This window comes from Lethenteron reissneri, chromosome 17, assembly GCF_015708825.2.
Source record: "Lethenteron reissneri isolate LAM-NWPU_2019-01 chromosome 17, ASM1570882v1, whole genome shotgun sequence".
NCBI lineage: Eukaryota > Metazoa > Chordata > Hyperoartia > Petromyzontiformes > Petromyzontidae > Lethenteron > Lethenteron reissneri.
Genome location: NC_083795.1, coordinates 5,761,577 through 5,787,395, shown reverse-complemented (window position 1 = coordinate 5,787,395; position 25,819 = coordinate 5,761,577). Strand labels below are relative to the sequence as shown.

General features: G+C 45.2%; 1 protein-coding gene across 9 annotated transcripts in view; it reads right to left on the bottom strand.

Moving 5' to 3' along the window:
• LOC133343371 (leucine zipper putative tumor suppressor 2 homolog) overlaps nt 1-25,819 on the bottom strand; it is a 71,121-nt gene that overhangs the window by 13,917 nt on the left and 31,385 nt on the right. For 5 of the 9 annotated variants that reach the window (XM_061552937.1, XM_061552946.1, XM_061552944.1 and 2 more), the window contains exon 2: nt 1,242-2,018. In XM_061552937.1, the coding sequence (XP_061408921.1) occupies nt 1,242-1,979 (738 nt within the window). In that variant the 5' untranslated portion in view covers nt 1,980-2,018. Of the gene's footprint in view, nt 1-1,241; nt 2,019-5,683; nt 5,706-8,967; nt 9,141-22,281; nt 22,491-25,819 lie in introns of those variants that run through there. The other 4 variants (XM_061552940.1, XM_061552942.1, XM_061552939.1 and 1 more) reach the window with 4 other exon arrangements.

Genomic DNA, 25,819 nt, shown 5'->3' with positions numbered 1-25,819 from the left:
GCCGGCAAAACTTTTTTCAAATAGAGTATGATAGAACTCCGAGTAATCAACCGTTCAAGATAAGGAAAAATAAATACCTTCACAACTAATGCATTTAACAACCATGCAACATTGAAAGTTGCCTATATTATACCAGATCATGTTAAGGATGTCAGTCAATATAAACGCCAAAAAGGCTCAGTCAAACTGAAGCGACTTGTCAAAAATTCTAAGCGCAGCGTGAGAAACCTCGCAAGCCGTCCTTGGCACAGCCACCTTGTTCAAATATATGCTTGTTCACACATTTTTTTACATTTAATTTATGTAGTTTTTACACAGTACAAGGAGTAAAACAGCCTTGTGTTGTGCCACCTTTTCAAGAGCGTCATGAGGCATTTGTACAGACAAAGAGGCAGCAGCACAAAAAGAAACTTACGATGATAAAGGAAATCTAAATTATGCATTAGCAGACACGATGGAGTGCACCACACTACAGCGAACACCCCACTCACACGCAGATAATTGCGCACTGATAAAATATTATTTAACTTCCATTCACATGTTACGAATGTCACTTTTGATTTCCCACACTGCGGTGTGAAAATCTGAATTTGTAGTGAATGGCAATGGCTAACCCTATTTATTCTTTAAGGCAGGGTTCTAAAACTATATTTTATGGTGGGCCACATAATGAGATTGCAATGTGCTGGCATCGCGTACATGTGCCTTCTAATCTATACCCGTGTCTTCAGGTCTCTCAGATATCTCTTGTTAATCTGTATCTCTTGTATACAGTGCTCTCATCTCTATCTGTTGTTTTCTATTTTTAATATCTGTATATCTCCGTCCGCCTGCGAGCCAAATCTCTTGCTGGGTCACAGTTTGATTGACCACTCCCAATAAACTGCCTTCACAGGCCACATCTGACCTGCCGGCCGCCCAGTTGAAGACCCCTGCTTTAAAGGCAGGGCAAAGATGAATACACGTCTCTTTCTAAACTCCCGTTTGTGATAACGCATTGCCAACCGAACTGTGACCCAGCAAGAGACTTGCATCCCACTGGGATTTTTGCACACAGCATTGATATACGGTGCTTTTTCTGGAAAACTTTGCTGTTTTTTTCCTGGATTCTTCTGTTTGCGAGTAGTCACTTTAATATGTTTCTTGTTCATGTTTTTATTTGTTGCAGTTGCACCCGATTCAAGGACCCGAATGGCTCACAGGGCTATACCAAATAAATGAAACTGAACTTCTCTGCTCACCTTTTCCAGCCTCCCAGAGATGGGCACGATCTTGGGCGGAGGCCCCCGTATGTCCTTGATGAGCGGCACGCCGGCCACCTGCACGCCGCCGCCGCCGCCACCCGCGCTGCCGTCGGCAGGCTCCATCGCGCCCCTCTCGTCGCCCCTAAGGCTGCCGCTGTTGAGCTGCACGTACTCGCCCTGCCCGAGTCCGTTGGCGCCGCCGAGCCTTTCGGCTGCCGACCGCTCGTCCTTGATGAGCCGAGCCACGGCCGGTTTGGCGGCCGCGACGCGCTCCTCGCTCAGCAGGTTCGCCACCGACTCCTTGGAGGAGAAGCCCTTCTTGAGCAGCCCGTTGCGCTGCAGCAGACCCTGCTTGAGATGCGGCGCGCGGCCCGCGTTGCTGCGCAGGCCCTTGGCTCCGGCGTGCTGGGGTCCGCCGTTGCCGCCTCCGCCGCCGCCGCCGCCCGAGATCAGGCTGCTCACGCTGCCCATGTTGCCAACACCGCAGCCGGCCCCGGCACCGGCGCTAGCGGCGGCGGCGGCACTTTGCGCGAGGCTGGGATCGGAGGCCGAGGTTCGCAGGGGGGCGGCCGGTGGCGGCGGCCAAGCCCGGGACTGCGTCTGTGTCTGTGCTGGCGGTGTACGCGGAGGTGGAGGCTGTCGCACGCCTTGTCGGCGGTCGGAGAGCAGCGGCGGTGGAGAGGTAGGGGACGTGGACTCAGCCGAGAAGAGAAGCAGAGCCTGGAGCATGGCCATGCCGAATGCTGGACGCCACCGGGGACCACGCCGGACTCACTGGCAACGAAAAGACGGGGGAGGGGGGGGGGCGTTATTTAAAGGGTAACGTAAGAAGAGCAGCAAATTACACCGAATTCAGCCTTCAGAATGTGGAGGGAACTACAGGGTGAGTGCTTTGGAAAGTAAAGGTATGCATCGCCTTTGTTGAGCACTCCGAGTTATACGTTTAAACTTACACAAATTCCCCTGAATCTCCACTATACCTGTAAGACGAGTTATTGATACGTTCGAGTTAAAAGTATGACGCTGTGGTTTGGCCAGCCTAATTGAATAGCAACATTTTTTTGAGTTGGTTTTCTCCATGACCTTTTGTAGCCTATTTATTGTACACATGCTGTAGAAATAATTGGCAAACGATAAACCTATTTATGAAAAACTGATGTAGAATGTTTAAGATGGAATAAGGGTGGAATGTGGTACATGCTTCTCTGGTAATGAAAAGACAACTCTTCCGTGAGGTTGGTAATTGCTCTCTCGGTTAAAAAGTCACGACTCCCTGCACATTTCCACGTTGGCAGACTATGGCCAACAGTCGGCTCTTGTCTCATGCCTTTATCCTTGGCCTCCTCATGGACAAAGACAAAGATCCCTCGTATAGCCTTAACAGATTGTAGGGGCAAGTGCTGTCAGCGAGCACCTATGAAGGCCGGAACGGTACACGAGGGGGTGGGTGGCCAGCACCATGCCCGACCGCCTTTGTCTCCCCAGTGGCGATGTTTACACACCGCACCAGCTACTCATTTAAGGCTGAGTCGACCTAGGGGAGGCCCAGGACCGGTTCAGATAATCGTCACTGGTGTTAGCCGTGAGCGGGAATCGAACCCGGGTCGCCAGGTTCATAGCGCAGCGCGCTAACCGCTACACTACCGCTCCCCCTCATGGACACACACACACAATTTATAGCATGCTCCTTCCATGAGATTCAACTTTATTCAATAATCTTAGTGCCAGTGCTATAAGCAAGTGAAACTAAACAATTTTTTTTATTTTACCAGGTAAGGCCCACTGAGCTGCAGCAAACTCCAAATATACAGGCGTCAGGATCGGGATCGAACCCGCGATCTCCTGCATAGCAGGCAAGGAAGTTAACATCTCCCAACCAATGTGCCCCTTTCGTAAACAGACAAAGTATGGGGAGGGCAGGGTGGCTACCCTGGACACCCCTCACTCCCGAGGTCGGCACCGCATCAATGCATAGGCCTAATTGTTGGATACTGAAGTGAGCGGTGGCGGTAGGTGGCTCAAAACATTTGGCGAGGTGGTGCTGCAGGCGCCTAAACAGCCATCTTGCTGTGCGCTGAACCCATCAATTTGAGTTCGATGCCTGGCTATGGCTAACAAGAGTGGGGAATACCATCTGACACCGGTCCTGGGCCACTCCTTCACCAACCCATAATGGCCAGAGTGGTGAAGTATGATTCTAGATTTGAAGCTTTCGTGACTGCAAGGATTCATACTCTTAGTTCTTTCGGTAAAGTCACGTAAGTAAAAAATGAAATTAAAATTAATAAAAATAAAACAATAAAAATCACGACGTTTTGGAGGCAACACAAGTCTCCGAAACGTCGTGATTTGTATTGTTTTATTTTTATTACTTTTAATTTCATTTTTTACCTACGTGACTTTACCGAAAGAACTAAGAGTATGGTGAAGTATGCTCAAGACCGACACGGCATGGGGAGGACTTTTTTGCAGCAGTGGTTAGACGAATGGCTTATTAATTAAAGGACAGAAAGACGATATTTGAATATGAAATACAAATATCTATCAGCATAAGGGCCTTTCACACCAGTGCTTCACAGCAGCATGTGTTTAAACAAGCAAACTCAGGACTGGATTTTACTTCTTGTTTTCAATCAGCAGAATCAGGATTATTAAATGACAAGTGCTGGGTTAAATTTCGATTTAAATCTTTCGTGACTGCAGGGATTCATCTTCTTGGTTCTTTCGGTAAAGTCACGTAGAAGGGAAATAATAAAAAAAAAATTATTACTTTATTATTTCCCTTCTACGTGACTTTACCGAAAGAACCAAGAAGCAGTGCTGGGTTGCCAGATATTACATTCAAGATCTCTGCACTTTGATGTTTGGGAGTCCGGTCACCACTTTGACAGTCACAACTTCGTTGTGGTTCGTGTGAATTGTGGTTGAGAATCGTTGGAAAATAAATAAACTAATGATGACCGAATAATGAGTTATGTACACTTTTGAGGGGCACAATTTTCACGGAGCGCTATTTACTGTAACATCTGGCAACCCAGCACCAATATGCTGATGAAACTCGGTAAATCGAAACGGGCTCGGTTTATCTGATGGAAAACACTGGTCCACCCAGTGGCTGATGAACAAAAAAAACACCGCAAAGAAGGGCTTCCTGTCCGTCCATGATTTATGTGTTACCCTTGGATCTCCACCACAACGCACAATGAGTTTCATACATTTATTCAACTCATTGTTCTGGACCACTGGAATTTAGACGTAACATTTGTCAACCCCAAGCAAGTGTGTGGATGTTTTGAAAGCTGGACTGTCATGTAAAATGCCCAACTGTGCTCACATCGTGGGATAAGCTTGGATATGCAGCCATCATCACCAATGACCAGTAATAACTCAAAAGATATGCATGGTATGATTTTGCACTATTTGACGAGTTTATATTTTTTATTTAGCTTCAGGCAAGACACAGGCTCCACATTTCGAGTATATAAATTGGAGGGTATTAAAATGCTTTAATATTACATAATTAACAAAAAACTGGCACAGAGATTGAGGGAGTCGCTGAGGCGTTAAGCACGATTCATTAAAATTGATGTAAATAATTAACGCGAAATCACTCGGCCACAAAAAGTGCTGTTTTTGTTGAAATAAATAAAAGCTGTAATGCATAAAATTACCCGTCGCCAGACCCAAATAATAAGTATCAACTTTGCATTTTTTTTTTTGCCGAATGTTGTGGGGGGGTTTCCATGTCTTGGGTTCATTGGCTCGCCATATGGTCTGAACGAGCAAGAAGGTGCGACACCACAGGCCAGCACCCTCGTACATGCGTGTGCGTGTGCGTGCACTGTGACATCCCCATCGATGTAACACAACACTCAAAACCAACATATGGCCTCACGCGCTACTGCCACCGGCAACTGTAACTTCGCTACTACGATGGGGGAGGTGCATGGGGGTGGGGGGCAAAAAGCACATGGCACTCAGTAAGCATGTCACTGTCACTCTCCCTACAAGACAAAGATCCCCTGTATAGCCTTAACAGACTGTTTGGGGGAAGCGCTGTCAGCGAGCACCTATGAAGGCTGGCACAGTAGACGAGGGGGTGGGTGGCCAGCACCACGCCCGGCCGCCTTTGTCTCTCAAATGGCGACGTTTACACACTACACCAGGTACTCATTTGAGGCTAAGTCCACCTAGGGGAGGCCCAGGACCGGTTCAAACAATCGTCACTGGTGTTGGCCGTGAGCAGAAATCGAACTCGGGTGACCGGATTCGTCGCGCAAAGCGCCAACCGTTACACTCCCATCCCCCTCACACGACGATGATGAATACTAAACCTAAGAAAACATCCGAGATTTGAGTTTATTCTCCAAACTCTTGGTCTTAGATCGGTTTGTTGCCATGACATCATCATCATAAAACCTTTCCAGAGCTTTGCCTACCCATCGATGGGGGTCCCATGCTGTGTCACGGCCATGGGGGTTGACCATGTTTCACCACGTAGGTCACAGTGCGTCACCCATCACTCACGTTAGCAGCTCTGGCTGGGAGTCAAACTCATGTCGATGGGATCAGAGCGCAGTGCGCAAAGCCTTGACATACTGCATTATATGCAAGACATAATCGACATCATGGTACTATTCTGTACGTATTACATTAATAATTTGAAGCTAAACAGCAGAGGGGTTGAGCCGTGATACGATGGGTGACCACCGGACGTTTGCTGGTGTTGTACTTTTGAGGCGGCGAGTTGTCCAGGTGATGGTAGTGCCGAGGGTCATCCCCTCATATCCACGTGGTTTCTCCAGGTACGCCACTTGCCTCTAACATGAAGCCACTCGTTAAATGGTGCTGACCAAACATCTCAATGCCGGGCCTCCCTGATTTTTCATACAAATTTGCATTTGCGAGTTACTGTACTACACCTTTTGGAGAAGAGATCAGTGCACAAGTGGTCACAGTGTGCAAAGGCGCCGAGGTGGTGGGACGTTAACTACCTGGGAGTTTGCATGTTCTCCCTGTGGTTGTGTGGAGTTTTCTCCTGGTCCTCCGGTTTTTGTCTCCACATTAAGAAACATGCGTTAAGAGTTATTTGGCTGCTATAAATTTCCACATGATAAGCTATCATTTGTGGCCAGGTCGCTTCTGAAAAAGAGCTATATAGCTCAGTGGACCTTACCTGGGATAATAAAAAAAACAGTTTTTTTTAGTTGAGTAAAAAAATATATACTGAGAATATGTCCCGGTTTTTTCGTACACAAAACGTGCGCAAGCGCAGTCACACGAGGCGAGCACCACCCGATGTCTGCCAATGCAGCTGGTGCCGTCCCATAAACATCCCCGTGACTTGCACAGGTGCAGGATGTGAATTCCCTACGGTGCCACCACATCTCACTCGGGGAGCTCCGTCGCACAAACACAATCTCACAAGCCACAGTGGTGGAAGAGGAATGGGGCAAGTCCAGGCCTCGTGGGGCCGGGCCCAGGCGGCTTTTTCAAGACGGCCACGCTTCTCCATTCACGTGTGAAGTGGATTGCAAGTAGTAAACCGCGCTTCCTAATTGGACGGCATTGAAAGACTGAGCTGCGCCTGGCCCATGGGGCCTTGTGTGTTGCCTATTCATGCGCTCTACAGTCGGTTGGGAATTTTTAACGTGACAGTTCTGTAGCTATAATTACGTGCACTGTACATGTTTTTTTGAGTTTTCATCTGGGAAATTAAATTGCTAGTAAATGTACAGAACCCATTTAAATGATACCACGTGAGACATGAAGTCATGAATTGGATTATGAGTACAGTAGCCTATCTGAAACATATATATGGTAACGGACTGTAAACAGTTATAACTATCGAACATGGGCATTGATATTTAACACTTGTCAACCTTAAAAAAAACCCTTGTAAGCGTTCTTACATTTTGAACGGTTGAGCTAAACATTTTGTCCAATTTTCTTTCTTAAAGCGGATCATATTTAGGTGATCGTTTTGAGTCTTCTTCCGACCTCAAGAATTAGTCACAGTTTTCTGGCCTTTAAGTCTCCCAACTAATATAAGCTAGCGCTGCAGGCTCAAGTAATAAGTATGAAACACGGGATTGTATTTTGAATGGCTACAACCTCACAAAAAAAAAACACAGATGAAGGGGCCCCATTTGTTGGAACGAAGAACCAAATGTTCAGACCTCAAACAAACAAGACAAAACGCACACAAGTGCATTGGAAATTGCCAAGACACTCTTCTGCCAAGCACTCAAGGGGGCACCATAAATTCTACTTCAAAAAAGGTTTTGGGGGGGGGGGCTAATTCAACACAAAGGCTACAAGGAAAAGGATGGAAGCCACCCATTGCCTCTCGTCACTACAAACCCGCACGGGTCACCGCACAATATTTACTCCCACAAGCGTGGATGAGAAACTGTGCCCTGATAAAAATGACAACGTGAGAGTTTGTTTCAAGACTTAGGGCCATTTTTTGGAGCAAGTTAACTCGAGGTATTCACCAGAAACAAAGGCACACGCGCAACTTAAACTTGTGCATCAACGGGCACAGCAATAGGCCTCATATGAGAATCTAAGAAAAAAATACAAGCATCAACAACAAAAAACACTTTGCCTTCCCTGCGAGCCTACAAAGGCAAAACGTTCCAAAACAGCACACGCACAAAGCAGCTCTTGTGAGCTTAAAACACAAAAAAGCCCCTCAACCCAAAAACTTGGACACGGCCCTCTACCCTCTTTCACTAATGACCTTCCACAAAATGGTGCCAACAACTCAGGTGCGATATCCTCCTCCAGCGCCCCCACACACCACACACCCATGTTCTCCCCCATCCATCCCGACTTCCCACCTCCCATCCACGTCGACAGGGACAATCGGAGCCTTTCATTCATCCCCCCCCCCCTGCCCCCCATGCCCCATGCCTCCCTCCCTCCATCTCCTCCCCAGCTCCCAAAATCATCCAAAAACATTCCTTAAAAAAACACACACACCTGCCACGTGCCAAATGAGTGCACCCGATGGACGACTCCACAGCCGGCATCGACAGCAAGTTGCCAAGCCGCAGGGAGAGAGTTGCAGTTGCACAGTCAAAGCGCACCGGCCGCTCTCAAGGTTAGGATAAACTTGTGAAGGTATTACTGAAGCGGGGCTCTTAATTTAGGTTTCACAGATTTAAGTGTCTTCTCCATTTCATTGTGTATTTCAACCGTCACCTTGCCAAAATAAGCCACGCACTGAATCCAACATCACCACTGTAAAGGACACATTTTTTTATTTGCAGACTAGGTTTGGTACGGTTATCCATCTCACATTTTATGACCAGCTATAAAGTGTGTTTTAACGTTATGGCATCCAGTCATTCCACCACAGTACAGTACGAGTGTGGCTCTGTACTTTGACAAGCAATTCCATGAGAAAAAAAGAGAAAAAAACTGAACTCATGTTGGTATATATAAAACAATCTGAACATCCGATCCAAATCACAAAAAGCTTTAGAGCAAAACTGCAGTTTGATGTAATGACAGTAATAATTACCATAATGCCCATACACTATGATAAACTAAAGAACTCGGCAGAGCTGCCTGAAAGTATTGGATTACCTAAGAAAGATTTCGTCCTTTTGACAACTTAAGCAGTAACTTGTTGCAACACGAGCAAAAGAAAAAAGAAACCACGATGCCGCATTTCAGCACTGCACCTCCATTGGCGCATACCCATGTTACTAACCATTCATTTCCAAGCAGAAAACAAATTCCTTGGAAGCGTCACCTCTTTTATCCGCCGCCCACGAACACGTCTGTTGCCCCGCGTGTCCCGTCTCCGGCTGCCCCTTCCACACGTGAACATCTCAAGGCACAAAGCCCAGCGAGGCGGCTTGGGCTGTGTTTGTCCACTTCCCGTGCAGCCACGCAATCATGCAATGCCCCTACAGGGCAACGAATGAGAGAGGAGGAGGAGGAGGGGGGAAAACACAGCTCCAGCCTTCTCGCCACGGCCGCTACTTCTCCCTGGCCCCTTCTCAGGCCAGCCTCCGCATGGATTTGGTTGACTTTCTGATTGGCCAGGCTACGCAAGGGTTCACGAGGGAGGAGGGGTGGCCACTTGCGCTGGTGGCCGCTTGTGCGGCAGAGGTTGCAACCGGGTACCCGTTTGCGACCCTGGTGCGGCCGGGTACGGGTACGGGTAGGCCGTGAGTCACTGGTGAGTAACCGTTTGTCACTCATTTCGGGTACCCGTACCGGGTACTGGTACCCGTACCGGGTACTGGTACCCGTACTCGGTACGGGTACCCGACCAGGTACGGGTACCCGACCAGGTACGGGTACCCATTTGCGACCCTGGTGCGGCCGGGTACGGGTAAGGGTAAGGAATCAAAACCCATTTGCGACCTCTGTTGTGCGGGCCGTCGAGACGGCAGCGTTGTGCTGACGGATCGAACTAAGATGTTTAGTTCTCCTTTTTAGTTTGTTAGGCTAAAGGGTGTGCAAATGTGAGCAGGGTGCATTTTTTTGTTTCTTTCGCATTATCCCGGCAGCAGTTATTGATGATAAACTGCATCAGGACTTCCCATGGGCGATCTAAAATGTCTGATGCACAAGTGGCAATTAAAAAAGAATTCCCATCACAACTGTGGCAAACTTCATGCAATCGAACAGTCACCGCTCATATTGACTTCTCCGGCAGACAACACAAATTGATTCCACATCCGATGTTCTTGACTAAAACATCAAAACCTGATCTACCCACGTAAATGTTGCTATTTCCATGCGACAGAATAATCTCATCATTAGTTGCTGTTCGTTTTTGTTGTGTAAATTCTAAGAGATGGACAAACTTGGCACTGGCGACTGGAGTGGACAGCTAAACGTGAGCTCTTTCCAATGGCACCAGAGCCCCAACGTAATTAGGCTGATCAGCACTGATCGATTTTGGTAATTGCCTACTGAAACCGGACACTCCTTTTGCTTGTTAGGGTCCTAGATTGGCTCAAGCACAATTACCACAATCATTATTGTTGTTGTGGTTCTCTCCAGGTGCCTTTCACTCATTATGTACCCATACACTCATGTGAACAATTCCTTGTACATGAAGATGCAAGTAAAACTGATTATATGAATTAAAAAAACTGTAATACGGCGAGTGCCGATGATGTACGATGGTGTAATGACATGGGCGCGAAAGAAGAGCACATGAAAGGACAGAAATACGACGCTGACCATGGATGTTGGGAATATCTCGCAGGGAAAGAAGTTTGAATGAAGAAGTTAGAGCCTTCACAATGATCTCTAATATTCTCAAGAATGTAAGGGAGGTCGAGGCTTAGCATGCCTAGAAGAGAGAGACGATGGTTTGATCGTTGTGTTGAGAAGAAATGAAGGAGCTACAGTTTCCATGGAGTGTGAAGCTACCAGCGCAGGGCAGGAGTAGAGAGAGACCAAGGGTAGGATGTAAGCATTTGGCAGAACGAGATTGGAGGCTGGTGCATGTGACTAGAGAAGACGCACAGAATCGAAGTGCACGGAGAAAAACAATCCGAACAGCTGTCTCCCAGTGCACTAATGGAACTTGTGGCTAAAAAGAAGAATTTTAATTTCAAGGGATATAGACCTACCATTTTAATTAATTAGCATTATAATGATCCCTGAGTGCACGGCGAGTGTAAAATAAAATAGTTTCGTTTTATTTGTAGATTCTTTAAGCGACTTACTCACCTTTCCTATACTTTGCACTCCTATCGTGTTTTGTTTGTTGTTGTAACGTTCTGACACACTCCTACTGGACATCTGCGACAAAGAACTTTATCAGCTCATCGGATTCCTCCAGTATAAATAATACATATCCTGATTCCGAATGTAATCATCGTACGCGTAAACTCCTCTACTCCAGACTTAAACGGACTCAAAATGACCGCTTTATCATTTGCGTAGAAAATGCTCCAGATCAATAGACTACAATCAAATGAAATGTTACAATGCTAATTCATTCATATTTAGCCCCCACAGCATAAGATTGTATTTCTGAATTCATCACCGTCAGTATTCTGGCTTTAAAATGTGGCGAATCTTGTCCATTTTGGACACACACGTGCAGTGCCCTTCTTTTGTCGAATGACGGCACCCTAGATGGCATAATTTTTAGTAAAAAAAAGTGTTCTGCAGAAGATCCAAGGCAGCAAAGAATCCAAACCGCCAAAGCCGACCAAAGCGGCTCATTAGCAAGCAGAGTGACTGCTTTTGTTTTCCTTCCCCCGCACCTTCGATTAGCGCGGTTGGCTACGTAGGGTGCGAAAGAAGTTCTATTTACATACACACGATGCTATCTCCCAGCCACCGATGTCGATTTCAGCCAGGAACAAATGTGTTCTATGTGACCGAGTTGTGTATGCATGTCAAGACCAAAATACACCTATAGATACGCATGCATGCATGCATGCGTGCAGAAAAGGGGCACAGCTTGCAGCCTGTGCGGTGCAAGTGATGCGCAGGTTTGTGCCAACTGGCAATCTCTCTCTCTCTTAGTCTTAAGTTTGCACCACCAACGGCGGTCATCGTGCCAAATGATAGCCGAGTGTTATTGCTCGGCAACAAAACAATAACATGTTATGCATGCTTTTGTTAAAAACAAAAAATCCTGTCGCAAGAGTGAAATGCTGTTTAGCGACGCAGCACGAAAGTAGAATTGTTTTAAAAACATCTATGCAGACTAAAAACCTCATTTAATTCTCAATCTTCTGATAATTACTTAATAGGCATTGGAACATTTTACCTTCCGGTGATTCAATCGATCATCACAATTTGGGGCCACGATTCCATTCAAGAGTTGGTTACATTATCACGATTTTGTAACGGTCTCGTTTGTATTTTGTAGTTTTTTTCCTCCTTTACACAGTTTTCTTTTGTTCCAATGGCCAAAATGTAAAACTCCTAGAATAAGTAATTTGTATACAGTATACATACATTGTCAATTATGGATTATCCCACTTATTAATTGGTGTGTGCTTTTTAGGAAAAACAACTGATTACGATTGACGTAAAATACCAATTAATTAGTATATCCAGCACGCATACATCTGACAGAAGGACAAGTTACCATCAAAGCGCAACAAACGAAACCAGAAGCACACTTTAGCATTATGCTACCATGCGTTTTGGAGCTGTAAGTTTAAGCATATCGCAGTAAATGAATGGGCACGTTTAGAAGCAAAAAAAATCAAGCATAACCCCATAACCAATCAACGAGCGTGTGAACAACTTTCAAGCATTCTTTATCTCCACTCGTGCCTGCATGCATACTTGGCACGATTTATTCGCATTCTCGCAAAAAAGCCTCTGCCACCTGACATTTGCAAAGCTCATGGTGATGGGTATCAGTTGTTGTGCTTGACGATCAGTCGCCATGCTAAAACACTGTTCCTCTATTTCGATTTAAAGCTTTCGTGACTGCAGGGATTCATCTTCTTGGTTCTTTCGGTAAAGTCACGTAGAATGGAAATAATAAAATAATAAAAATAAAACATAATAAAATAATTCTCACGACGTTTCGGCCACAACGCAAGCAGCCGTCCTCAGGTGGAGAACAGGTCTGTCGAGAAGACAGATTCTGAATGACTGTCTTCTCGACAGACCTGTTGTGGCCGAAACGTCGTGAGAATAATTTTATTATGTTTAATTTTTATTATTTTATTATTTCCATTCTACGTGACTTTACCGAAAGAACCAAGAAGACTGTTCCTCTACTCATTGCCTGCGCGCTGCATAAAAAAAGAGGCTAAAGGCGCAGCCTTGAAATGCTCGCTCATGCTCCTGCTGGCAGAAGGGTCTCCGAACAGGAGAAAGTTCTTGAAGATGCACTCTAAAAAAGGTATGTTGGCCTGCACTTCCACGCCGGGCAGATGTCTTGGAAGAGGTGGGAGTACTGCACCTACACATACCTCCACCATACACGACAAAGCCAATCGACCAACTGTGGTGGACCCATTTATGCTGTCGAGTGGACAGAGGTGGAGAGATTTAAGAAACTTGCCGATTGTTTGAAGTGCCACACCGGGAGGTTGAACCGGTGAACTCTGCATTGCAAATCCGCTGTGCCAACCCACTACACCGTGGCGGCATGCTTCAGTGACCTATTCAAATATACTCCTTGTGTTTTGACATGGCTCTTATCGGTAAATGAAAATGAAACCTCCCCAGTTCTATTATCTACAGGTGGTGCACTTCACTTTGTGTGACGAGCGAGGGCAGACACAAAGGTCTACTTGCTTGATATTAATTCAGAATCTTGTCTGTCAAATGGGATTTATGAGTGAAACAGCTGCGCTCTGCAAAACAAAAGAGCTAGCTCTAAAAAAATAACCCCGGGGTATGTGCTCTCACTAAAACTTAATTAAAATTATGCGCCATTGTTGAACACTGTGGGTCCACGCGTAAACATAACTGTTGATCGGCCTATGGGCCCATTCGGATTGTACTTTCAGGATGTAAAAATTAATTCCCAAAAACGCCTCCTCACCACCCCACCCCCAATTGGCCTGCCCTGAGCTTGGTTGAAGATCCCCGGCCACCCAAGGGATCTCCAAGGACCCTGGTGCTGCCCCCGTTTGTCCCTGATCTCCCGTTGCCGTCAGCTGGGCCTTGGCTGTTTCGGTAAAGTCACGTATAAAGAGAAAAGAATAAATTAAATACTAGCCTACGACGTTTCGATTGCAACACAAACAATCGTCATCAGGTATAAATGAAATAGAAACACAAATCTAGTATACTTAGAAATGTAATGTAATACAACAGAGAGTCGGATAACATAACAGTCAACACCCTATCTGGTTGATTACGTTCTTCCTGAGAATGCTAAATTTGAGAGAGAGATTAAACACAAAACCAGAGACATATAGACAGACATATAAGCAGACAGATATCACAGAGATACATAGAGACAAACATAGGCACACAGAGAAACCACACCTCTGTGTCGAGGCCTTAAATAGAGAGAGGGGGCTAGTATTTAATTTATTATTTTCTCTTTATACTTGTCTTTACCGAAAGAACCAAAGAGTAATTCCTGCAGTCACGAAAGCTCCAAATTAAGTTTGGGCCTTGGCTGCTTCGTCGCAGTGCTGAACCCTGTCCTCTCTCGCGTCTTTCTCTCTCTCTCTCACGACCCCAACTCCAACCCCTCACCAGCAACAAATGTAATGTTTCACCTTTGCAATGCGTCTCGGGATGCGGTTGCATTTAGCCACTGTATAAATTGATAAATGCATGTTTTAAATGGCTAAACGAACCATTATAACAGTAACTGCCCTCTTCTAAACCTAGCAGGTAAAATATAAACTCACGCCAGACAACCGCCTTCAAAGGTACGCCAATTTTCTGCCAAAGGCGAGATGGATTGCTGGGTTCTATCAGTGTGACCACAAAGGCAAGCAGCTAGAAGCTACTTAAAACACGAGGGTGTGGAGGCTGTGGAGAAAGTGCAGCTTTTGTAGATGAACGACATTCAATTCGAGACAGCCCCGTGCCCTGTAGCCTTACCTTATTCACAAGTTAGCTTTCAAAATCAGGTTAAAACGATTCACCGCTGTACACCTGTCATACAAGTTACGTTACGTTCATGCTGTAATGTTAAAGCAGCGAGCTGGTGAGCAGTGCACAACCCACGGAAGCAAAATGTGCAATGCCACAAGGGATTTAACACACACACGCACAGCAAACGTAAGCGGCACATTGCCTTTCACCAGATCACCAGACAGCTCGTCTAATCAGTTGACAATCTGCATTATAAAATCAGGCTCACTTGCTGCACGTGCACTCAGCACGGCTACAATTGTTGCACATCAAGACAGTCGATTGACACACCAGAGCAAAGGAAAAAGTGATCTGCAGAAAACGACACCCAGGAGTATTTAAAAAGCATCTGCAATGGCCTACGAAACCTCGGCGTTCATTATGGAAGTTGTCAATCAGCACATACTAATTACCACTTTCGTAGTTGCTACATTTTTTAAAAATGTTTCAGCCGCAAAATAAATGACGACAGACTTGAGTGAGTGACCATTGTCATGATACCCATTGGAAAGAAGACGCAACAATATAACTGGTGTGTGCATGTGTGCGTGTGTGTGTGGGGAGCGGTAGTGTAGTGGTTAGCGCGCTGCGCTATGAACCCGGCGTTCCGAGTTCGATTCCTACTCACGGCCAACACTAGTGACGATTATTTGAACTGGTCTTGAGCCCTCCCCTAAGTCGACTCTGCCTTAAATGAGTACCTGGTGTGGTGTGCAGTAAACATCGCCACTGGGGAGACAAAGACGGCCGGGCATGGTTTGGGCCACCCACCCCCTCATGGCCTTTATAGGTGCTCGCTAACACCACTTGCCTCAACAGTCTGTTCAGACTATACGGGGGATCTTTGTCTTTGTTTGTGTGATTGCAACCCGAATTCGATGCCCGCTCACAGTCACTATCGGTGACGAATAGCTGGTTCTCACCTAGGACGACTCAGCCTTAAATTATTAATTAGTGGTTTTGGATGGGTGCTCGCGAACAGCACTTACAAAAGGAATTATTTGTCTTGTGTGCATGCATGCACGTTGTTGAGGCTGGTGTGGATTTAAGTGGGATAGATTATCTTGTGTTGTTGCATTGCTCCTTTGTGTAGAAGCACTCTGCTGATAACACGGAGAAAGTCGAAACCAATCAAAGAGTTTGCTTAAAGAAATGCATGAGCAATGGTTTGCAAGGCCCATAGGTGAGAGGCGAAAACAATAATGCACCTTTATTTTTTATGCAGAGATTAAATATTTTGTCTGATTCATGTGCAGAGCACACGTTTTTAAGAAGGCATCATCAACTCTCTCTCTCTCACCTTTCACTCACGGTACAATCTCAGGTATACTATGCGTGCAGGGCCATTATGTTCTCTCTCTCTCTCCAGTGGTGGCTTTGAGATAGTGGAAATTACACGTTTCTAATGCCAGGGGCCATTCTCCACTGTGGCAGAGACCACCTGCGACGTCCCACTGTGCAACTCACACACTGGGAGTAATGGAACAGCTGCCTAACTTGCTCAAGTCCATTAAATGAAATCCAAGGATTTTCGATCCCCCAACAGAGGCGTAATTTTCCTAATGGCTGTACCTGTTGACTTGGCACAGCAAATTACCTGAAACATCACCGCAACTGTTTTCCCAAGTGCCGTGAAGCAAAATGTATGTATGTCGAACGTAGCCAACCGTGCTAATCAGAGTTGCGGGGGAAGGACAACAAACTAAACACAAAAAGCAGTTCTAAAGAACCAAAAAAATCTCATGTGCGTGGGCTGAGAAACAAACAGTTCAGGGCAGATAAGACAGGCAGGCAGGCAGGCTCCCATCACTCTCCATTGACATTCGTTGAGCGAGTAGCAGAGATCACGACCCATATGGCTGGGAGACAGCAGGATAGCGGACAGGACGGTGGGATAGATAGAGGTGGGCGAGCAGTGCTCACGCCTGCGGTCGTCATGCACAGTTAGCAACAACAACAAGGCTGCAGCCACAACTGCAGCCTACGATAGGCCTGGCTTTAGTAAGTACTGTCCGGCAGCTAGCTTTGGTGGGAATTTTTGAAGAGATGGCGAAATGATGGAGGCAACAGTGCTGGCTTTTGTGGGTCGATCCCTGGGGTGGCAAATAATGAGAGTGTGAAAAAAAAGTAAATGTGAATAGTTATTTAATTATTACAAGCTGGTGGGTCTAAGTGACGGCTGGCTCTACTGCCCTCTTCTCTAATGGGCAGGCACTAAACACATATAAAGGCATGGCTATATTGCCATGATGTAGGACTTGCCTAAGGCAATATAAATAAATAACAGTCCAGCCTTTTGTTTATCATGTTTAGTTGCCTGCAATAATTACAACTGGGTTCACCCTCTCTCCGTACCATTGTGCTAAAGTGAATCAATTAATGACAGGCCTTCCCGCCGAGATGTCCGCGATTTAGAATCGATATCATTTGTTTGAAAATGTTGCCCGCGAGATGTATTCCGTGCGTGCTATTGATGTCGTGTCAGCTCTGCTTATTGGGCACAAGCCGCAATGGTTAGTCCAGCTGCTGCGGCTAGATCTCTTGTGCCAAAATGTCACAGGCGTCGCACGCCACCCATGTACTTCCCAGTGCTCAGAGCCATCCAATAACTCTCTCGAGATGACGGCGCTGAATGATCTGTTTAACAAGTCCCATCTATTTATGAGCTGCACATAAACACGACTGCCCTGTAGGGTGGCACGGAGGCCACGCTCCAGTGGCCACACACAATGGATTTGATGCAGCCCTGTTGCACCTTTGTATGCCTCTGTATACCAGCACAATCCCTGCTTCCTTTTAGGGATAATCTCCGGAACAAACACACTCCATAAACACCCGTACTTAACACATATATTCATGATTATTTTTTTGCAGACTTTTCATAGCATAGTAGTATAAAACGGTTCAGAGTGCAAATCTATTTCATACAAAGTTAAGTAAAGAAGACTCCAGTGTTAAAGCTTTCGTGACTGCAGGGATTCATCTTCTTGGTTCTTTCGGTAAAGTCACGTAGAAGGGAAGTAATACAATAATAAAAATAAAACATAATAAAATAATTCTCACGACGTTTCGGCCACAACGCAAGCAGCCGTCCTCATGTGCTTGCATTGTGGCCGAAACGTCGTGAGAATTATTTTATTATGTTTTATTTTTATTATTTTATTATATCCCTTCTACGTGACTTACCGAAAGAACCAAGAAGAAGACTCCAGTGGTTTGAACGCGGTGAGAATGAGAATCCCGGGCTTGGCGACGGACACACAAGTAGAACGATAAAATGTGTAGGGGAAGCCAGAATACCCGGTAGGTAGATGCAGTGGTTACAGATTTGGAACATTGAGATTGAGCCAAGCAGTAAAAAACTGGCTAAGGAGAGAGAGAGAACCACAATGGAAATTAGTTCAGCTTCATCATTGATAATAAACGGATGATGATGACGATGACGATAATGATGTAAGAGCAATAAATCCGTGTAAACCGAGTGCTATTATAAAAATGACATACGAGTTAAAATGTTTTTGACAATCTAATTTACTTTAGAATTGTTACAAGTAATAGCTGCAGGGAGTATTCGCATTTGGCAGAATACCCGGCGATTGTTATAATTCACCGTACTCAGCCAAACTGATGCAGGAACAAAATTCGACTTGTAACGTTTACAAGCGGCTAAAACACGCAGCAGAGTCTGGCACGCCACATTTTCCAGTGAACAATGATCCGTTGTTTTCACAATAAGCACCGGGCTTACGTCAGATATGTTCTCTGTCTGGTATCAACAAGAGAGTGCATTGTAGTGCGTCTCCGCGTGCCCTATGCGCCTGATCGTATCAGTGGCACGGAAGACAGCTTAAACCCACAATATCTGGACTATATTGAGGAAACCCCCACACACAGAGTGTGGAAATGTCATCGCTCGAAAGGTTGCACTGAAAAAAATAAGATTCTAAAAATAACACGGTGATAACGGCTGTAATTACAAGAGCTGTTGAAGGTCACGTTAAGTAGATTCTTGTTTTCTCATGGTGAGAGCCATGCATTTCAGTCATATACATCAAACATTATTCTATTAAATTGATGATCACTTTTTGGTAACCATAACCCCAAGTTGTGAATTCTGCCACAGTCCCGTAATTCATGTATACCACCAGTTAGATATATTAAAGAAATCGATATATTTTTTCATCTGTTCGAATTCTAAAAAATAATTAAATAAAAAAAATAGACATAAACACGCCGTAACTTTTCGTAGCTTCTGTTTGTTGCTGATTTAGAGCGTACATCATTCAACTGATTTTGGATGAGTGCCTCTCCATGCCATGAAGGTAGTAGAGGTTATTGACCATATTTCACCATGCTGGTCACTGCAGATTGGTAAATATGGGGGTAGGACAAAACAATGGATATTGCTGCCCTCACCAGAACGCCTACTACACCTGTTTGATGAACAGTTGTCACCCACGCGAGCGCTATCCAAGCTCATGCCGGCTTAACTTCTAAGGTCGGACGGGATCAGGCACATTCCGGGTGAATTGTTCACAAGCGGTAACAAAGTTAACTTGCAATTAATCCATTATACTACACTTTCATGTTATCAAAGTGAGCGGTTCTGGCAAGCAGAGCGTCTCACTCGTGTCAGCGTGAGATGTGCGGCCAACAGTTAGGTATGTAAAGCACTCCCACGGGCTCACAAATAATGTGCCCCATTTATTTCACCCCCAAATCCGAAATTTGCCATCCCCACGCATGGCTGCTCAGGAAGAGAGAAAACAAGACCAGAATTGCCCGAACTGAGCCACTAATCCGGCCATTATACCCAACAGCGACAGCAGGCTCGCCCAATCGGCAAAATAAAATCCCACTCTCGACTGGTGGCCGCTCACCGTTGCCCAGGGGTCGTGACCTCTGCTCTGCATCCGCAGCTACCGCCCCTGTCCCCAAACAAAACGTCCAATTTTGTAGGGTCAGCACAATGCCTGGCCACTTATTACAAAAAAATGCTTTTCATCCTCAATAGTATTAGCATCTATGCAAAAGGAATTGTTCTTGTGTATGGTATTCAAATGGTGCTACCGTGGTGTAGAAGCTTATCAATGGCCTCGCGCAATTCATGTAGCAGCAAGTTTGAGTCTCATTAAACTGTTCAAACAAATGGTGGGTTATAGTATATTCTTGCAGTGCCTCTATCCACTCGGTAGACTGCAATGCACCGGTTCATTGATTAAAATTAATTCGTATGCTCCTGACACATGCATCAAATTGTGCGTGTATGATAATATAAAAATATGATAATATTATTTACAATTTGCATTCGTTGAATAAATTAGACTCACGTACCCACCTGCAACCACTATAATAAAATTGTGGCGACTTCATCGAGTTGCCAGGAAATTCACTGAGTTGGAAATTACATGCCTACTATCTACCAATAATTATAAAATGCTCCATTTGGGTATGGATGGAGTGTTGGTGCTGCGGTTTCACGCGCTGTGCTATGCAACCAGTGACCAGCGTTTGATTCCCATGCCACGGCTAACATCAGTAACATCAATGGCACGTGATATCTGAAACCATCTTGAGCCTCCCCTTGGCCAATCCGTGCTGATCAGCGTGGTGGCAAATCGACAAATACCCCCCACAAATGAATGGCATGGGAAGGCCTTCATTCAGGGGTGGACTGACAAAGGGGTGTAAATTATTAAGTTAGTTACGTGACTTTAGTTACTCCATTGAGGGATTCTGTGTGTTGGGGCAATGTGTGTTGGGTGCCTCCACCCCCCTCCCTCGTCCACTTTCTGGGCAGTGCCGAAGAAAAGTGGCACAAATACCCCTTGAAATATTGAGGTGCTTCACTTGTAGTGGAATGATCACTATGTGATGGGCTGACCTTTACCTTCAGGGCTTCAATGTTCCATTAGGCTGATTGAGTCTGAACATACGCTGGCTGGTGGGGGGTTATTCTGTTGTAATGGATATGCGGTGGCTGTCGATGCACCATTGATCCACAGAACAACATTATTAATGTTACTGTATTCTAAAAAAATGGCAATGTATGTTTTGAAATAAATACGACCTACCGCGTGTACATTGTGGCCAAATACAGTACAATTAAAGTATCAAACACATCCGTGGTATGATTTACCTTTGCAATTGCTGCATAATGTTACAGACAGGATCCAGTCAGCCCCAGGGGCAATTTTAGTCAACAGGCCTATTACGTGGTCAATTACACCGCTGGAAATGGACACTGTAATAAGCTACGGTTATGTGTTCAAACTAACATCGCATAATAACCCTTTCACATACCAGTGGACATAGCACGGGTATTAATGTACAAGGCTGAAAGAACCCCAGCAATGGATGGAGGCAGCATGCCCATCGTTAATATTAAATGAACGTAAATGACCAATCTCAAAGCTTATATTACATTTTTGGTTTTCAAACAGCGGACGTAAAGTTATATTGACTAAAGGTACGGCGTAATTGTCAATTATAATGCTATCAAATGGAGATCGTGGATTGAAAAAGACAAACAAATCTATTTGCAGGCATAATTATAGCGGTGAAATGTAATACCACAGCATAATTAGCCTGTCATTTACAATGATTAAAACAAAACTCTGCTTTTAAATGTTACCTAGTGGGAGTTTATATCCCCTCTTGACAAAGTAATGCGCTCACCGTTGCCTCTTTCCATTCATTCTAGATTTGAAGCTTTCATGACTGCAAGGATTCATACTCTTAGTTTTTTTGGTAAAGTCACGTAGGTAAATAAATGAAATTAAAATTAATAAAAATAAAATAATAAAATCACGACGTTTCGGAGGCAACACAAGTCTCCGTCGTCAGGTGGGACCGTCACAGCCAGATTTGCTGTATCAAGTGAGGCAGGGATTCCAAGATACAAGTTCTTCACCTCATCCTCATGCAAGTGAATCCCATGCAAGTGAATCATATTCTTAGTTTTTTTCGGTAAAGTCACGTAGGTAAAACATTAAAATTAATAAAAGTAAAGTAAAATAAAAAATCACGACTGTTTCCGAAAAAAACCTAAGAATATGAATCCTTGCAGTCACGAAAGCTTCAAATCTAGAATTCATGCAAATGAATCGGAGTCAAGAAGGAAGCAACGGATTGAGCAGTCCAAGAACTGAGAGAATACATTTCAGCTGGTGCAAGCATAATGTGCCAAATAAAGAAAACATTCTTCTTTAATAATTTAAAAATATCAAACAATAACGGAGAATATACCTGCTATCCAGGTGCACAAATGAAAACACGATAACGGCCAAGCACTTAGATTATCGCCAAGAAACCAAACTCTTTTTAAAAAAACGACAGAAGTGTGCCAACCAATTTTGGGTTCAGATTAAATTACTGTTCTTTTCTAAGCGCTGTAGCACAGGACATGAATAGGCACGGCACACATTTTACGTTAATTCGATGAAGGAAATTAAGCACGTGACGGACACAACACACTTACCGCCACGCAAAGTGTCAGAGGCCACGGATTTCAGGCAGAGGTTAGGTACGTGGCCATCAACTGGCCATCTGTTCCGATCGATAAGCTCTCACTAAGTGCACTTTTTTGGAAAGCAACGAAGAAGAATTTGACGAAGACACTCACGTCAACTTAAAACGTAGAGACGCCGCGCGGCGATCGTTCAATGCCAAACGTCTCCTCCGTTTATGCACTAAGACACACCGCGGTGACGATAAAAACAACGCCTCAACTCAAAATGCTGTCCAGTTAAACTCCCCGAACCTTTTTTCAGTCACACGCTAACGCCGGTTTGTCTGCGAAAGCAGATACGCATCTGCGGCACGTGCTCCGTGATAGTCCGACTAGATCACTTTGGCTTCGAGCAGTTCGTCTCTGCCTTTCAACCCACGGAATGCATCAAAGTCCACGTGCGTCTCCAGCACCAGGAGAGCTACGTAATAAATGCTTTTCACAATGCGCGAGACAACAGCTGACATTGTACATGGCTCAGCTGCTGCTGCTGCTGAAAGAGAGCTGTTGCATTTGTATGCTGCAGACTTTGTTTGGCTAATGGCTCAACTGTCCTGAATTAGTGCTGTAGGGGCCAATTACATAGGCCAGGCCTGGGACCAAATCAGCCAGAATGTGGCCGATCTCATCATATCTCAGAAACTAAGCAGGCTTGAGTATGGATACTGCTAGGATGGGCAACCACCATGCATGACATGTCTTACAGGCTATAGATAGTGGATCCATGGTGGACAGCATAGTGCAGTACCGCACAACAACATCCATTCTTGGACTGTACTTCTATGCTCTCCGTCTTCACCATCCCGCACGGACCAGTGTGGTCAGGTACGGTCACATAATTCCCATAAGCCACACATCATCGGCAGGTATTCATCCAGCAGCGGACAAAGGGCTGTACACGCACATGTCAATACAGTCCAGGCAAACGATATTCATTGAGAAACACTTAAAAGTAATTTGAGGGTTCATGACACACAGGTAACCATTAACACGTCCCACAAGGAGAAAGTAAAATGAGCAAAAACCAAGGGAAAATAATTTCACACCCCTGTCTAACAAACCCGGACAACACGGCACTCGTTTCACAGCTGTCACTTACATACCGGCTGTGCATCAAGATGCCCTCATTAACTTTCCAGCAAGAGGAGGCATTAAAAGAAAAACACGCGTGATTAATCACGAGCACAGACAGATACATGCCTGGCCTGTAATCGTATCTGACCATGGTGGTGGACGGTCCACCCAGCTCTGCACGTCAGCACCCACCCACCCACCGTGCGTTTTTTTTGTTACGCTGCCTTTTGGCAAACCCCACGCAAGCCAGTATCTCAAACACTCTGTTTATTCTACACAGATAGTGTTCTCTCTCTGGCCAGGGTACAAGGTATGCAAGGGGTGATAAATCTGGGCAAGGTTTTTTTTTTGTTCCACCAAACATGATGTTGTTAATGAAACACACATTCATAAAGGCACACAGTGCTTTGCATTCTTCAAGTTGTATATATATATTTATATTTCTTCATATACAACCTTTTGCCAATCCACTTGCACGAAGGCCTCCTTATGCCATTGTCAGTCATGGGGGGGGGGGTGCTTGACCACACTGTAGCACGATGGCTGGTCAGAGCGATTTGATGAAGGGGGTCGAGGAGGGGGGGGGCAGGACTGGTTCAGATATCACCTCGCTACTCCCATGTTAGTCACGGCCAGGAATTTAACCCAGCTCACCGAGTCCACATTGCATTCCGCTAACCACTGTACCACCGCTCCGTCCCTGAAAGATTGCTTCTTAACCGGAAAAAAAACATTCCCAGAATGTCACTTTTTCTCTCTCCCACGTGTGGATTTAAAGTATCTGCACAACGTGGTTCAAAACAAAGTTACACTGCTACAATGTCCATTGATATATATTAGTATTTATTTTAATTAGACAGGCTAACACCCACGTCTGTACATGCACATTGCAGTAACGCAATGTCATGAGGCATTTTCATTAAACTACTGTACTGCCAATCCATCTTCCTTCGCACTTGCCACAATTATTCAACGACATAGATTGTATTTCAGCAGGAAAGGCCCAATAAGCTGGTAGCCTCTTCTACATGCACGGCCGGTGGCATTGTCACATGATGTACACGTAAAATAGATCTTCGTTACAATCTAACGTCATGAAGTCATTATACATCTGCACTAAAACACGTTGAACAATTCAGCAACAATTCCTACACTGCACGTCTTGGTCACGAGCTGTGCAATTACAATTCTTACACAATCTTATAAGCTCTCAAAATGAGCATCTGTTTCATGCTGCACTGCAGACCAGTGGACTTGAACCAAACGTCACAAGCACGTTTTGTTAATGATCAGCAAGAATAGCAAACTGGCATCTCGTTACTTCTGACTCACCCATGAATCAGAAAGCATGTCCAACAAAGAGGGCACTAAAAACTCAAGACTAACCACAGTCATCTGATGGTAAATGTGAATGCTCTGCAGCCACACCGCTGTCTAGAGAGTGTGGCTGGCAGGAGAGCCGTGGGCAGACAGTGTCTGATCAAATGGTTTTCAGGAAGCCAGCAAAGCACACGAGAGCATGCGGGCGCCTCTCCCAGCCTCCCCGGTAACTTTGTACTCCTGTTCCCACGATGACGAGAGTGTCTCGCGATGAGGGTTTGGCAGCTCCCTCCTTGTGCTGAATTTCGTTGTTGTGCGCAATCTCTTGGTTCATCGAAGAATCGATTCAGAACTCTCAAGGAGCAGTGCGTGGATGCATGTGCCAGAACAATCATTCGAAACGCGATGTCACAAAAGTAGTTCTGAAATCTCGTCAAGGTAAACCTCACATTCCACATTACCCAGAATGTTTGTCCCATGAAATCGAAACCAATATTTCGAAGGTAGAGTATTCACCAAACTGAGAGTAAATCGAGTTATCGGTGACCAAAATAAGACGATAAACTTACGAAACTTGAGAAGCCAGGTTAATCATGGGCAGCTGCCTGGATTCAGACCCAGAAGCTCAGCGATGGCATCTCAACAACATCTAAGCCATGTACTTTATTTTCACAAACATCACTTTTCCGTCAAAGTAGTTGCTGAAAAATTGTGTCATCGAAAACATTTGTCGCTCAGCTGGCCTGGGAACGTCTGGGAATTCCCCAGGAAGAGCTGGAGTCTTTTGCCAGGGAAAGGGAGGTCCGGACCGCCCTACTCGACATGCTCCCACCGTGACCCTCGCCAGGACAAGCGGACTGAGAAACGAACGAACAAAATAATGTGCTCACCGTTTGTTATTACAGTATGGCAATTCCTTGTTAAATGCGGTGGATGCGTTCTTGAAAGTGCCGCGTCAAGCGAGTGATTACTGCTACTGCATTACCCCTGCACTATGAAATTGGTCTGCAGTCACCTCATGGCGGTGCAAAGAACTGAGATGAGCGTTCATGAAATTGCTGCATTTTTCATTGTATAGAATGTTTAATGAAAGAAAATAATGATTCCATTACCC